The 15,666-nt window shown below is 38.8% G+C and overlaps 1 protein-coding gene across 2 annotated transcripts in view; it reads right to left on the reverse strand.

Annotated features, from left to right (window-relative positions):
* Positions 1-1,310: 1,310 nt before the first annotated feature.
* CYFIP1 (cytoplasmic FMR1 interacting protein 1) overlaps positions 1,311-15,666 on the reverse strand; it is a 120,485-nt gene continuing 106,129 nt past the window's right edge. For both annotated transcript variants that reach the window (XM_059180261.1, XM_059180260.1), the window contains exons 27-31: positions 14,153-14,225; positions 13,498-13,592; positions 5,277-5,515; positions 4,667-4,814; positions 1,311-2,127 (exon numbers count right to left, since the gene is read on the reverse strand). In XM_059180261.1, coding sequence (XP_059036244.1) covers positions 1,963-2,127; positions 4,667-4,814; positions 5,277-5,515; positions 13,498-13,592; positions 14,153-14,225 — 720 coding nt within the window. In that variant the 3' untranslated portion in view covers positions 1,311-1,962. The remainder of the gene's footprint in view (positions 2,128-4,666; positions 4,815-5,276; positions 5,516-13,497; positions 13,593-14,152; positions 14,226-15,666) is intronic.

Below are 15,666 nucleotides of genomic sequence, written 5' to 3' on the forward strand. Positions count from 1 at the left end.
ATATTTTGGTCTTTTAAAAATGTCCATGAAAAAGTGTTTATGGAAACTTTCAAATGTATGCAAAAAAGGTAGACTAGTATAATGAACTCCATCCAGCTTCAGAACCTATCATCATAGCAATCAACTGGGTTTAAAAAAGTAAACCATTTCCACCTAGGTTGCAGGAAGAACATGAGCTTGCTCCCAATGTGCTGCTCCTGCCCAAGGTCCTACAGCTTGATTCCTACTATGTAACCAGTCACCACTGGTGTCTCACTGTCCTTGCCAGGGGATTGCCAGAGCCTCACTATAGTGATGGTGTCCTGCCACACAGCTCTCCACTGGCTTTATTAGGGCAGAGATAATGGTCTCCAGGTTTCACGAAATAAAATCCCTTTCCCAGCATTTTTTAATCTTCTAAGGAGCCTTTGTAGACATTTTTTTTCTAACTGCCTCCCCCATGTAATCTTAATATCACAGATATACTATGTGTTTATTTACCATATATACTTTGTACAAAAGTATATGTATTTACTATATATACTTTGTACAAAGTACAGATATATAGTAAATAGAGTAAGAACCAATTTTTCACCCCCATGGCTGTGATATGGCACTCAGAATGCAGATTAATATAAATTCTTAATTCAACATTTAAAAAAACAATTTTTTTAAAAGATTTTATTTGCTTACGTGGCAGACAGAGATCACAAGTGGGCAGAGAGCAGGCAGAGAGGGGGAAGCAGGCTCCCCGCTGAGCAGAGAGCCCAGGGTGGGGCTCGATCCCAGGACCCTGGGATCATGACCTGAGCTGAAGGCAGAGGCTTGAACCCACTGAGCCACCCAGGTGCCCCCTTAATTCAACATCTTAATAGCACTGGAAATTGCATTAATGTTTAAAAAATGTTTAAATTTGGTTTATAATGGAGTCTTGGAGAATTTAGCATTAATCATAATTCCTCATAGTCTATACTTCAGTATAGGGTGAGCAGATACTACCCTCAGTCTGTGGCAGAATGCTGGTCCCAGTGTTAGTCACATTACCTAAAGCAACATTTTTAGGTAACTTGGTAATGAACAGTTCTATTTCATAGTAAGTCAAGATTAAAGAGTCCAATGGAGTAGTTCACAGACTTTATCTTCAGTAGCTGTATGATGGGTTTTAGTGTTCTGTTTCCAAAGCCATAAGGCAATTACTCCCTATCATGATCTTGTCCCTTCTTTCAAGGTGGTAGGTGACCTAGACTAGATCTCCTGAGCCAGGTCTGTACAGATAAGTATCTTGCCCCAACCAGGGCACCGGGTCACAATACTAAATGAATAAACACAAATAAGTTTTATTAGCTTTATTTCTGTAACCTTTAAATCATACCCTACAAATTAGATTCTGTCACAACTGGATTTAGTAGAAGCAGAGGAATCAAGTTCACTATTTTCTGAAACACTGACACAAAAAAGGGAAGGGAACAATGACTTAGAAAAGGTTACTCATAAAAGACCCATCAGGAAAAATCCCCGAACAAAAGCTAAATAATTAAGTTTAATTCTAATTGGTAGTGCATTTTATTACAATGAGCTGGTAGTATGTTTCTTAAGTCTGTAAATTTTTCCCCAAACATTATCGATCCTTTGCTAAGGAATAAATGGATGACCTCAGCAGCAATTTGACATAGCTAGCTGTTGGAACATTCCATAGAAAAAATGGAAAATTACTCTGTAAGAACATGATGGCAACAATCAGCAGCCAATATTCTCAGACTTTCTAATTACCAAAGGCATATACAATTTTAGTCTAGAAAAATAAGTCAATTTTATAAAATTTAAGCTTTTAAATTGAAAAGTACCCCCTTTAACAGGCACAGAGATAAGGAAAAATAGTCCCTAAAAATTTCACTAAATAGTTTATGGAAAGGAAAACATGCCCTTAAAAGTTATTAAATGCAGTCAGTACTGAGTCTCTTCAAAAACATGATGTACATGTCCTCAGCTGCTGGCCAGGGACTGGTGGATAGGTGGCTGAAAGCAGCGAACATGCTCCACGGGGGTGCTTTCTCCATCACCAGACTTCAAGTACTTGTCCAAGATAGTAATTATTTCATCATTTAGAATCTGGAACTTGCGAATTCTCTCTACCATCTTCTTTAATGGCTGCAACAATTAAAATTAGGATGTTTTATTATCAAAACATGTACATTTATTCATGTTTCAAAATGGCAGGATTTTCACATTTTCTCATAAAAATAACAGCAAACTAGCACACATATCTATCTCTCTAGTGTACCTATTGGAACAATGAATACATTTTGAATTTAAGCACATCTCCATTGGTTTCATGCTACTAACTATATTACCTGTACAACTGATAGACCTATTCATTCAACACATAGGTATTAACCTGCTGTGTACTTAAAACTGGGAATGTACAGAATGTCAGTGGAGAAATGCCAGTATAAGTCTTAGATTCCAGTTCTTGTCAACAGGATACTTTGATAAGACTGCTAGTACAGGGACGCCTGGGTGGCTCAGTTGGTTAAGCAGCTGCCTTCGGCTCAGGTCATGATCCCAGCGTCCTGGGATCGAGTCCCACATCGGGCTCCTTTCCCTCCGCAGGGAGCCTGCTTCTCCCTCTGACTCTGCCTTCCACTCTGTCTGCCTATGCTCGCTCTCGCTCACTCTCTCTCTGACAAATAAATAAATAAAATCTTTAAAAAAAAAAAAAAAAAAAAGACTGCTAGTACAACAGAATTGGATAACACACTCATGTACACACACACACACACACAAGAGGACACTTTAAAAAGCATTGCAGGTTTTGTCTATGCAGGAGGTAAAGCGGAAGCCAAGACCTCCTAAGGGACAGATGGCACCAGTGGCAATGGGATGAGATGTCCTGAGGTATAAGCAAGTGGGATTACACCGAGAAACTCCCAATAATGCTAGGCCCCTCTAAAGTGACTCCAATTTTGCTAACAGTCTGTGGAGATGAGAAGCAAATAAAAATCCAGGGAGGAAAAAAAAAAATCTAGGGAGAAAAGCAATCCATGGGATGCCTGGGAGGTGAAGTCAGTTGAGCGTCTAACTCTTGGTTTTGGCTTCGGTTGTGATCTCAAAGTCATGAGACTGAGCCCCACGCGAGGCTCCAAACATCGTGCAATCTGCTTGAATTTTCCTCTCCCTCAAATAATGTAAATTTTAAAAAAAAGAAAAGCAATCTAAGTTCAACTGGACAAGAGCTGGCAAATAAACCCAGCACACAAAACATTTCAGTTTAAGATAACCTTTGAGGCTTCAGATACTAGAATTACAGGGGCACCTGTCAAATAAATAAATAAATAAATAAATGTCAAATAAATAAATAAAATAATAAAAAGATTCTAGAATTACAAGATATACATGAAATTTGTAAAAAAAAAATTAATCGAAGACAAAATTATCAATTACCACCAAGATTTGAAGAACCAAATCAAACTTTTAAATATAAATTCATCCAAAATTAAAAACAGTAGAGCTGAAGTGAATCAGTTAACTAAATAATACACTTTTCTGGAAACAGACCAGAGAGATCAGAAAATGAAGATATGGGAATTAGAATGGCCCCTCAAAGACATCCACGCCCCAATCCCCAGAACCTATAGACATGTTGCCTTCCAAGGCAAAAGAGACTTTGAGAATGTAGTTAAGATTATAGACTTTAAAAATGGGGAAAGTACCCTAGATTTTCCAGGTGAGCCCCCAATCTAATAAAATGAGAAAAGAACTTGCTCTAGGTGGAGGCAGGAGATATGGCAGAAAGAATAGTTGAAAGACTGGAAAGCGAGGGAGGGACTTGAGATGTGGGCTAATGGTCAGCAAGGAAATGGGGACCTCAGTCCTCCAACTTCATGGGACTGTGTCCAGCCAACCACCTGAATGAGCCTGGAAGCAAATTCATCCTTAGATGCTCCAGAAAGGAGCACAGCCCTACAGATACATTAGTTTTGGCCTTGAGATGATAAAGGACCCATATGAGTCAAGCTGTGCCCAGATTTCTGACTGAGAACTGAGAGAATGGGTGTCATTTTAAACCACTAAGTCTCTGGCAGTCTTTTGTGGATGAGGAAACTAATTTAAAAACTAACATGGTAAGGGGTAAGGGAACCAGAAGAATGTCTAACAAGTACGTAACTGCAGTCCTAAAAGAGGAGAATAGAGAGAATGGGAGAAAAAACTAAAATATTTGAAAAGATAATGGCGGAGTACTTTTAGAATTCAATTACAAAGAATCCATAAAATGACCAAAGAGAAAATGATCTAAAGGCAGCCAAAACAAGCAAACCAACCAACAAATCAAACAAGAACCACACACCCTTTGGCCACAAAAAAAGAAACTGGAATGGTACGCCAAAAATCTGAAAAGGCAGATCCTATAAGGCTGTATAATATGAAGCAGATCTAAGTACCCTAAAAAGAGAAAGAAAATGGAAAAATTAGCACTTTAACTGCCTGACTGCTTTACTTATCAAGTATATTTAGATTCATTTTGGAAATGAAAAGAAAGCTGCTTCAGTTGTTGTCAGCTTATGTACCGGGATGAAAAGCATTCTAATGTACCGGGATGAAAAGCATTCTGTAAAAAGGCCTTTTAATAAGTACAAAGTATGATTATTTTGTGAAACTTCCACAAATGGTATAAGTCTCTTTCACATACCACATTTTTTATAATCTCATCTTTGCCATCATGTTTCTGGACTTTAAGTAGATGGTAGCAGAAATCCAGGACAGCAAAGCGCCGCTGTTGCCCAAGAAGTACAATGATCATACAGCCAGCCCAGTGGAGCCCGTCGCCAAAGCACTGCCTAGAAACAAGAAGGAACAAGTACAATGGGTAATCAACAAAAAAAATAATAAACTCTTCTCTAAGTTTGTGTCCAGAGGTCAATGACCAAGGAATCTACTTGCAACAGGCCAGCAAGGGAACGGTGAGCAGCAGGAGATGTGTCTTTCTTTTTGATAAACATCTCTTTTGGGTTCCTCTGGCACATTCTTAACCATTTTTTAAGATCATGGACTCTTAAAGAAGAATGACTTTGGGAAGCTATGGACAACTCCTCGCCTCCTCCCCCTAGAAAAATGCATACCCAACTTGCCCAAGTTTCCATGGGTTCAGAGAACACCCTGAGTCACCTCCTGAGCATGAAGTAAGTACTTCCACTTAATGGCTTTAAAGCAGCTCAGCAAACTTTTAGTGAACCTCCAGAGGAATGCAGTCTTCTGTGTTAGCCTGCTCCCACTTCCCCATCCACTGAACACATACTTACTCGACTGTAAACTCGTGGGTTCCCACAGGAATACAATAGACAAACTGCATGGCACTCCAGAGTCTGTGAAACTCAACACACTCATCCACATGCATGACTCCATTGCTGGGCAGAGGCCCACGCCAGATGGGGTCATCCAGAAAGGTCCGGATCCGAGTCAGGATGACTTCAAACATAGACAGGCCACAGCAGAGACGCTCCTTTGTCAGCAAGTCCCCCTCTCTTGCTATTGCAATTTGCTGCACAAAGGACAGAACGTTATGAGCCAGGGTAGGAGGGCTGCTGAAACCAAACTACCCAGATTTGTTTCTGACTTACTGGAAAACTATCTTAATTTGCAGAAGAGGATTTTTATAAATAAGCATCAACAACATAAATATATCAGCTATTACATAAAGGTCTTTGTAGCTTAAATATATTTCAGTCAAGGAGAACTGTCTAGTACAGTTATTCTTAACTGGGAGTGCTTTTGTCTCCAAAGGACATGTGGCAAGGTGTGGAGACATTTTTTGGTTATCATAGCTTGGGGTCAGGTGAGTGGCATCTAGTTGGTAGAGGCCAGGGATATTATGTTCTTTTTTTTTTTTTTCAAAATTTTTTCTTAAATTTTAATTCCAATATAGATAACATATAGTGTTATATTCGTTTCAGGTGAACAATACAGTGATCCAAAAATTCCATGTACTACTCAGTGCTCATCAAGTATACTCCTAATACCCTTTACTTACTTCACACATCACCCCATCCAGTAACCATCCATTTGTTTGTTGTAGTTAAGGAATCTGGTTTTTTAAAAAAATTTTTTTTGTTCCTGTATTCATTTGTTTTATTTCTTAAATTCCATGAGTGAAATCATATGGTATTTGTCTTTCTGACTGGCTTATTTCATTTAACATTATACGCTTGAGCACAATCCACATTGTTGGAAATGGCAATATTTCATTTTTCATGACTGAATAATATTCCATTGTGTGTGTGTGTGTGTGTGTGTGTGTGTGTGTGTGTGTAAACACATATATACCACATTTTCTTTATCCATTCATTTATCAATGGGCATGTGGGCTGTTTCCATAATCTACCTTTTATATAAATAATGTTGCAATAAACACGGGGGTGCATATAACATTTCAAATTAGTGTTTTGTATTCTTTGGGTAAATATCCAGTAGTATAATTACTGGATCATATGATAATCCTACTTTTTAATTTATTAAGGAACCTCCATATTAAGGAACTTCCAGAGTGGATCCACCAGTATGCATTCCCACCAATAGTGCAAAGTGTTCCTTTTCCTGGGCATCTATAGGAACACTTGTTTCTTGTGTTTGGGGCTGTTAGCCATTCTGACAGGTGTGAGATGATACCTGATTATAGTTTTGATTTGCATTTCCCTGATGAGGAGTGATGTTGAGCATCTTTTCAAGTGTCTATCTGGATGTCTTCTATAGAGAAATGTATGTTCATGTCTTCTGCCCATTTTTAATTGGATTGTTTTTTGGGGTTGAGTTGTATAAGTTATATATATTCAAGAATAAACCTTTATCAGATGTCACTTGCAAATATCTCCTCCAATTTAACCAGTTGTCTTTTGGTTTTGTTGGTTGTATCCTCTGTTATATGGAAGTTTTTACTTTGATGAAGTCCTAACAGATTATCTGTTTTGTTTTCCTTGCTTCAAAAGACATATCTAGAAAGATATTGTTATGGGCAACGTTAGATAAATTACTGTATTCTCTTCTAGGATTTTTATGGATTGAGGTCTCACGGTGAAGTCTCTATGTTTGCATGTAGTTATCAAGTTTTCCCAACACCATTTGTTGAAGAGACTTTTTCCCATTTCATATTCTTTCCTCCTCTGTCAAAGATTAGTTCACCACATAATTGTGGGATTGCTTCTCGTCTTCCTATTCGGCTCCACTGACCACCATTTTTCTGCTGGTACCATACTTTTTGATTAGTACAGCTTTGCAGCCTAACTTGTAATCTAGAACTGTGACACCTCCAACCTGGTTTTGCTTTCTCAAGATTGCTTTGGCTTCTTGGGAGTTTTTTGTGGTTCCATACAAATTTTAGGACTATTTGTTCTAGTTGTGAAAAATGCTCTTGGTACTTTGACAGGGATTGCATTAAATCTGTAGGTAGCTTTGGATAAAGGAAATTTAACAATATTTATTCTCCCAATCCATGAGCATGAAATACCTATCCATTTGTTTGTTATCTTCTTCAATTTCTTTCAGCAATATTTTATAGTTCTCAGAGTACAGCTTTTTCAACTCCTTGGTTAAGTTTACTACTAGATATCTTACTATTTTTGATACAACTGTAAATGGGACTGTTGTCTAAATTTCTCTTTCTGCTGCTTCATTAGTGTACAGAATGCAATGGATTTTTGTACACTGATTTTGAATCCTGGGACTATACTGAATTCCTTTATCAGTTCTAGTCATTTTTTGGTGGGTGTCTTCAGGGTTTTATATATATAGTTATCATGTCCTCTGCAAACAATGAAAGTTTTACTTCTTCCTTACCAATCTGGATGTCCTTTCTTTTTGTTGTTTTGAGTGCTGTGGCTAGAACCGACAGTAACTATGTTGAATAAAAGTGATCAGAGTGTACATCCTATCTTACTCCTAACCTTAAGGGAAAAGGTCTGTTTTTTACAACTGAGTATGATGTTCACTGTGGGTTTTTCCATGTAAGACCTGTATTATATTGAAGTATGTTCCCTCTAAACATACTTTCTTGAAGGTTTTTATCATGAATGGATGTTGTACTTTATCAAATCCTTTTTCTGCACCTATTCGAATAATCATGTTTTTTCTTTTTCTTTTTTTTTGGGGGGGGGGCTGGGGCACAGGGAAGGGCAGAGGAAGGAGAGAGAATCTTAAGCAGGCTCCACAAAAACACGGAGCTTGACATGGGGCTTGATCTCACAACCCTAAGATCATAACCTGATCTGAAATCAAGAGTCGATGCTTAATGGATTAAGCCACCCAAGGTATCCCAATGATCATATGGTTTTTATCCAATTTTCTTATCGATGTATCACATTGACTGACCTGTGGATACTGAAACACTCTTTCATCCCAGGAATGAATCCCACATGATTGTGAATGACTTCTAATGTATTTGTTGGATTTGGTTTGCTAGTATTTTGTTGAGGACTTTTGCATCTATATTCATCAGAGATCTTGGCCTGTAGTTCCTTTTTTTTTTGGTGGTATCTTTATCTAGTTTTGGTATCAGGGTGATGCTATCCTCATGCAATAAATTTGGAAGTTTCCTTTCTTTTCCTGTTTTTTGGAATAGTTTGAGAAGAACAGAGTTTGGTAAAATTTACCTGTAAAGTTGTCTGTTCTTGGACTTCTGTTTGTTGGGTTTGTGATTACTGATTCAATTTCATTGCTGGTAATTGGTCTGTTCAAATTTTGTTTCTTTCTGCTTCAGGTTTGGGAAGTTAAATATTTCTAGCAATTTATCTATTTCTTCAAGGTTGTCCATTTGTTGGAATATAATTTTTTTTTAAAGATTTTTTTTTTAAGATTTTATTTATTTATTTGACAGAGATCACAAGTAGGCAGAGAGGCAGGCAGAGAGAGAGAGAGGAGGAAGCAGGCTCCCTGCTTGAGCAGAGAGCCCGATGAGGGGCTCGACCCCAGGACCCTGGGATCATGACCTGAGCCGAAGGCAGAGGCTTTAACCCACTGAGCCACCCAGGCACTCCTGGAATATAATTTTTCATAATATTCTCTTATAACTGTCTTTCTGTGGTATTGGTTGTGATTTCTCTTTTCTCATTTTTAAAAAAGATTTTATTTATTTATTTGACAGACAGAGATCACAAGTAGGTAGAGAGGCAGGCAGAGAGAGAGGAGGAAGCAGGCTCCCTGCTGAGCAGAGAGCCTGATCCCAGCACCCTGGGATCATGACCTGAGCTAAAGGGAGAGGCTTTAACCCACTGAGCCACCCAGGAGCCCCTTTCATTTCTAATATTTATTTGAGTATTCCCTCTCTTCTTTTTTGAAAATGAATGGTTTTAAAATGAAAGGCTAAAGGCTTATCAATTTTGATTTTTTCAAGGAACAAGCTCCTGGTTTCAGATTTATTACATTATATATATTTTAGATTCTATCTCATTTATTTCTGCTCTAATATTCATTCCTTCCTTTCTTCTGCTGGTTTTGGGTTTTGATAGCTGTTCTTTCACTAGCTCCTTTAGATGTAAGGTTAGGTTGTCTGGGACTGTTTTTGCTTCTTGAGGTAAGCCTACATTGCTATAAACTTCCTTCTTAGAACCACCCTTGTTGCATCCCTAAGACTTTGAACTATTGTTTTCATTTTCATTTGTTACCATGTAATTTTTTATTTCCTTTTTGATTTCTTGTTTGACCTATTTATTGTTTAGTAGCATGTTATTTGTGATCTTTCCAGATTTTCTCCTGTGGCTGACTTCTAGTTTCATAGTGTTGTGGTCAGAAAAGATGTATGGCATGACTTCAATCTTTTATAATTTGTTAAGACTTGTTTTGTGGGCTAATATGTGATCTATTCTGGAGGATGTTTTGTGTGCACTTGAGTGTGTATGCTGCTGTTTTAGGAGGGATGTTCTGAATATATGTTATATACTTTAGTGTGTTATTCAAAGCCACTGCTTCCTTGTTGATTTTGTTTGACGTCCACTGATAAGTGGGGTGTTAAATTCCCCTAATATTATTGTATTATTGCCAGTTACTCACTTTATGTTTGTTATTAACTCCTTTATGTATTTGGGTGCTTTCATATTAGGGGCATAAGTATTTACAATTGTTTTATCTTCTTGTTGGATTGTTCTTTTTATGATTTATACAGTGCCTTTCTATATCTTGTGACAGAATTGTTTTAAAGTCTGTTTTGTCCACTACAAGTATTGCTACCCTGGCTTTACCCTCACATCCATTTGCAGGATAAATGTTTCTCCATGCCCTCACTTTCAATCTACATGTGTCTTTAGGTCTGAAATGAGTCTCTTGTAGGCAGCACATAGATGGGTCTTTTTTTTTTTTTTTAATCCATTCCATCGCCCTATATCTTTTTATAAATCTAAAAAAATATATATTTATTTATTTATTTGACAGACAGAGATCACAAGTAGGCAGAGGGGCAGGCAGAAAGGGGGGGGGAGCAGGCTCCCTGCTGAGCAGAGAGCCCGACGTGGTTTACAAATTTTTTTTTTTTTTAAGATTTTTATCACCCTATATCTTTTGATTGGAGACTTTATACATTTACATTCAAAGTAATTATTCATATATGTGTATTTATTGCCAATTTGGTACTTGTCTTGTGGTTGTTTTTGTAGTTTATCTCTGTATCTTTCTTCTCTTGCTCTCTTCTCTCAGTTTGCCAGCTTTCTTTAGAAATTTACTTTGATTCATTTCTGTTTATTTTTTTGCCTGTGTGATACTGGTTTTTGATTTGGGGTTAACATTAGGTTTGTATTTAACATCTTCTGCATATTGCAATCTATATTAAGATGATGTTCGCTTCAGTTTGAACCCATTTTTTACTTCTTCCCCCCATATTTTAGGTATATGGTATCATACTTGACATTCTTTTATTTTGTATGTCCTGGGACTTTTATGGATATGTTTATTTTTATTGTTTTTGTGCTTCCAATTTTTCTTAGTCTTAATTATGGTTTTTCCTTCCTACTCAAAGAATCCCCTTTAACATTTCTAGTAGGGCTGGTTTAGTGGTCATAAATTCCTTTAACTTGTGTTTTTGTGAGAAACTTTTATTCTCTCCTTCTATTCTGAATGATAGCCTTATGAACAGGGTATTCTTGGCTGATTTTTTCCTTTCAGTATGATGAATCTATAGATCATCCCACTCCTTTCTGTTCTTCGAAATTTCTGCTGAAGAATCCTGATAGTTTCATTTGGTTTCCCTTGTACATAACAGTTTTCGCTTTCTGCTTTTAAAATTCTCTATCACTACTTTTTGCCATTTTAATTACTATGTGTCTTGGTGTGGACATCCTTGGGTAGATTTCGTTGGTGGCTCTCCGTGACTCCTGGATCTGGACTTCTCTTTCCTTTCCCAGATTTGGGAAGTTTTCATCTATTATTTCTTCAAATAAATTTTCTGCCCCCCTTCTCTCCCTTCTTCTGGGATCCCTAATAATACAAATGTTGTTATACTTGATCATGTTGCTGTGTTCCCTACATCAAATCTCATTCTGCATAATTTTATTTCTCTCACCTGCTCAGCTTGACTATTTTATATTTCTCTGTCCTGCAGCTCACTGGTATGTTCTTCTGCTCTTCTAACCTTCTATTTATTCCAGCTAGTGTATTTTTAATTTTATTTATTGTGTTCTTTATCTCTGATCAGTTCTCTTTGTTGTTGTTAAGGGTCTCATTGATGTGTTCCACTCTTTTTTTAAACCCAATGAGTATCTTTATAAGGTTACTTTAAATTCTCTATCAGGTACATTACTGATCTCCATTTGCTTAGGTCTCTCGTGGGTTTTTTCCCCCCTATTCTTTCATTTGGGACATATTCCTCTCTCTCTTCATTTTCTTTAACTCTCTGTGTCTGTTTCTAAGTGCTGGGAAATTCAGCTATGTCTCCTGCTCTTGAAAGTAGTGGCCTTATGAAGAAGGTCTCTGCTATGCAGTGTTCCCTGTTCACCAGAATCTAGCACTTCAGGGGTATCTCCTCTATGTGTTGTGTATGTCCTGCTGTTGTGGCAGAGCTGCTTTTTCCTTCAGTCTAATTGTCTTCAGTGGCTCTCTCTGTCTGTTATGGGAAGTACTTGGACCCTGTGTTGTTAGTGGGCTAGTCTCGCACCACCTACAGATTGAATTGAGTCAGACTAGGCGTTTGCCAGAGATGCAGTAGCACCAAACTTTCCCTGTGTTGTCCCCTGAACTTTTGTTGGTGGGCAGAGCTTGCAGACAGACCAGTTATCTGCCCCAACCCACTGCTGGGCCCTCTGTCTGACTGATGTGTGTGGTTATCTTTTTCTCTCTGCAGGGTAAGAGTCACTTGGAAGTGGTGCTGGCCCCTGTTAAGGCGCTTGCATACTGCCAGGCTGTGGCACCCCCCAGATGAGCTCTGGCCAAGGTGTACTGAGGGGCAGAGCTGCAATGGTGAGCAGTGGGGGACCATGGTATGGTGGTGTTAGCAAAGTTTGTGCAGCACCAATCCTCTGCAGGATGGTTCTTCCTGAGACAGGAGTGAGGCATATTTGTCTAAAGGGTGCAGATCTGTTGTAGCATAGCACAGGGGAGTGGGGCAGCAGTGTTAGCAAGTGAGGTAGTTGAGTGTCAGCATGGTGCTGGCTATTGCAGAAGGCCATGTGTTTATGCTGGGGGGCAGGGGATGGACATGGCACCTGCTGCTCCTTTGTTCCTGGAGAAGTCTCTCAAGGATTTCTGTTTTGCATGACAGTTCTGAAATAAGTAAACTACTCTCCCTTTCATTTGCCCCAGGCGGTTTTTCAAACTGCTGCTTCTAAGTTATGTCTCCATAAGGCTGCTGTACCAAAGACACGGCTAATCACCCTACAATTCATAGGAAAATCCCCACAATAAAAAATAACTGGTCCAAACTGAGGACAGTACTGCATCTGAGAAACCCTGATTTAGCTTAATTTGATATAAAATCATGGACCTGTACCCTGATATCTTGCCTCCTGTATGAGACTCCCACTTTTTTCTGTTATTAAAAAACTGTGGGGGTGCCGGGGTGGCTCAGTGGGTTATAGCTTCTGCCTTCGGCTTGGGTCATGATCCCAGGGTCCTGGGATCGAGCTCTGCATTGGGCTATCTGCTCAGCAGGGAGCCTGCTTCCCCTTTCCTCTCTGCCTGCCTCTCTACCTACTTGTGATCTCTGTCTGTCAAATAAATAAATAAAAACAATCTTAAAAAAAAAAAACTATGAAAAAGTCTTCTTCATGAAGAGATAGACAACAAAAACAAGTAACATCTATTGTGTACGTCTTCTGTGCCAGATAATATTCTAAGCCCTTTGTACATGTTAGTGCATTCAAAATTCCCAACCACCCTGTGACAAGGTCTTGTTATGAACTCCACTGGAGACACTGAGGCCCAAGAAGGCCCACCGAACTTCATGATGCCTTCCAGGGAGGGTCACCCAGAGCCTGTAATCTGAAGCTTCAGCCCCAGGCCTGATGTGGACAACAAACTTGCAGCAGTGACAGCTGTCACAGTATGCATTACCTGAGGGGTTCCCAGTCTTTCAATCAGAGGGACAAGATGCAGTGGTGCATACTTTGATTCCAGTCTTTTCATTTTGGCATCAAGTCTCTCTCCCTCTGCAGTGGAAAAAATATTTTAATTTCTGCATTTTTATTTTAATTTTTTGCATGAAGAACGATTGCTGAAGTTTAATTTTGTCAAAGAAACAAATGAAAGATTTCTTAAGTTAACATTATATATAGAGATTCTCTCTGAACATTACAGAATTGGCTTATTTTAATTCAAAACGATAAGACTGACTTTCTGTACAATATTCATTTTTTGAAACATAAAAATTCCAAATGTAATCAAAATAAGAGAATAGTACAAAACCCTCTGTACCCATCCGCTGCATGAGTATCAACTTATGACATTCTTGTTTCATAGATACTCAACCATTATGAAACAACAGGATAGTAGCTATTCTGAAGCACATCCAAGACATATCTTTTCAGCCTTTAATACTTCAATTATTCAATATTAATCTAACCATGTTGCTTACCAATTACCTCCAGTTATGATGGAACAGGCACTGAAACTCAAACAAAACTGGCACTAAGTTCTCTGGTCACAAGGACTAAGTGTCACCACTACAAAGGTTAGTCTGCACTCCCTGGTAAGAGATACACAGACTTACCTTTCACGTGGACTCTCGGCAGGATGTTCTGAAATGGGGCTGCGTGCAAGAGGTCACACACTTCTTCTAAAGACTAGACCAAAAGAAGAGGACTGCATTAGGACATTTACCTCATCCAAAGACAGATAAGTTGTGCTGAAAACAAGATCTCTATTTGCCATTTAGTGTAAAACAAATACTCTAAGTGGCACCATGCAGTAGAATTCTCTGGGATGATGGAAATGTTTTCTGTTTGTGTTATACACTGAAATGTTACCAGCCACATATGACTAGTATACCTGAATAACTGAATTTAAATTGTATTTACTTTTAATTAATTTAAATATAGACATGAGTAAAAACCAGTGTTGAATACTGAAAACAATGGCCTTTGTTTTCCAGGATTTACCAGTCTGGCAGCCCTGATCTGCTAATTTGCTACTAGCCTCTTAAGAAGTTTGTAACTTAGTTATAACAGTTTACAACAATATACTACTACATAGACAGGAGGAAGGGTAATTCCTCTGTGAACAGCACTAGACGCAGAAGGCAAGGCAGCATCACCTTTGTACACAAACGAAGTACTGAGCAGTCACTCTGAACCTGCTTTTGGATCACAACACCTCTAAAGACTTGGTAATAAAAACCCTGCAGAATATCGCTGTGTAAAGGGCAAGTTTACCTCTGATATCACAGGGGTTACAGAACTCCTAAAAACTTATCAAAAACCCAAATGTAGTCAAGAACAGGGTATTTTGCAGACTCAGAGGCTCTTAAACTATAGAGAAGGGCTCTGAAGACTGGTGTGTTCCCCATGGGGCTGGTAGAAGATATGAATGAGTTCTCTCACGCCTCCTACTCTATAGCCATCCTGAAATCTTATAATCCCACAGTAATAAGACAAATTTCTTTTTTTTTTTTTTAAAGATTTTATTTATTCATTTGACGGACAGAGACAAGTAGGCAGAGACAGGCAGAGAGAGAGGGGGTGAAGCAGGCTCCCCACCAAGCAGAGAGCCCAATGCAGGGCTCGATCCCAGGATCCTGGGATCATGACCTGAGCTGAAGGCAGAGGCTTTAACCCACTGAGCCACCGAGGCACCCCAATAAGACAAATTTCTAAACAAAGAAACTGTTTTCAGAAAGTCAAGACATATATCAAATGATGGTATTTTTCCTTCTGAAAATTTCCCTGAATGATGGCAAAGCTAAGACCAAGAAGGGGAAGAGAAGACTTTTTGTACTTACCAAGTGAGGCTCCTATTGTCACAAAACATAAATCTAGTGCGGCTGCCCCTTGTTCCACCTCCAGAAGGAGATGTGTCCCTCCGTACCATGTCTCTGTTCCTGAGGCCAGCAGCAAAGCATGAACTCCCCCCATGCAGAATATATGTAGTAGAAGCTACCTCTAGACCAGTGTACCCAGGTCCTGTTCCCCTGGGCCTTCTATTCTAGGTGAGGACGATGTTGGGGGAGGAGAGAGGAACAAGCTAAAAAAGGGGACAAGATGAGATGATGATTCTGTGTCATGCAAA

The sequence above is a fragment of the Mustela lutreola genome, chromosome 7 (genome assembly GCF_030435805.1).
Source record: "Mustela lutreola isolate mMusLut2 chromosome 7, mMusLut2.pri, whole genome shotgun sequence".
NCBI lineage: Eukaryota > Metazoa > Chordata > Mammalia > Carnivora > Mustelidae > Mustela > Mustela lutreola.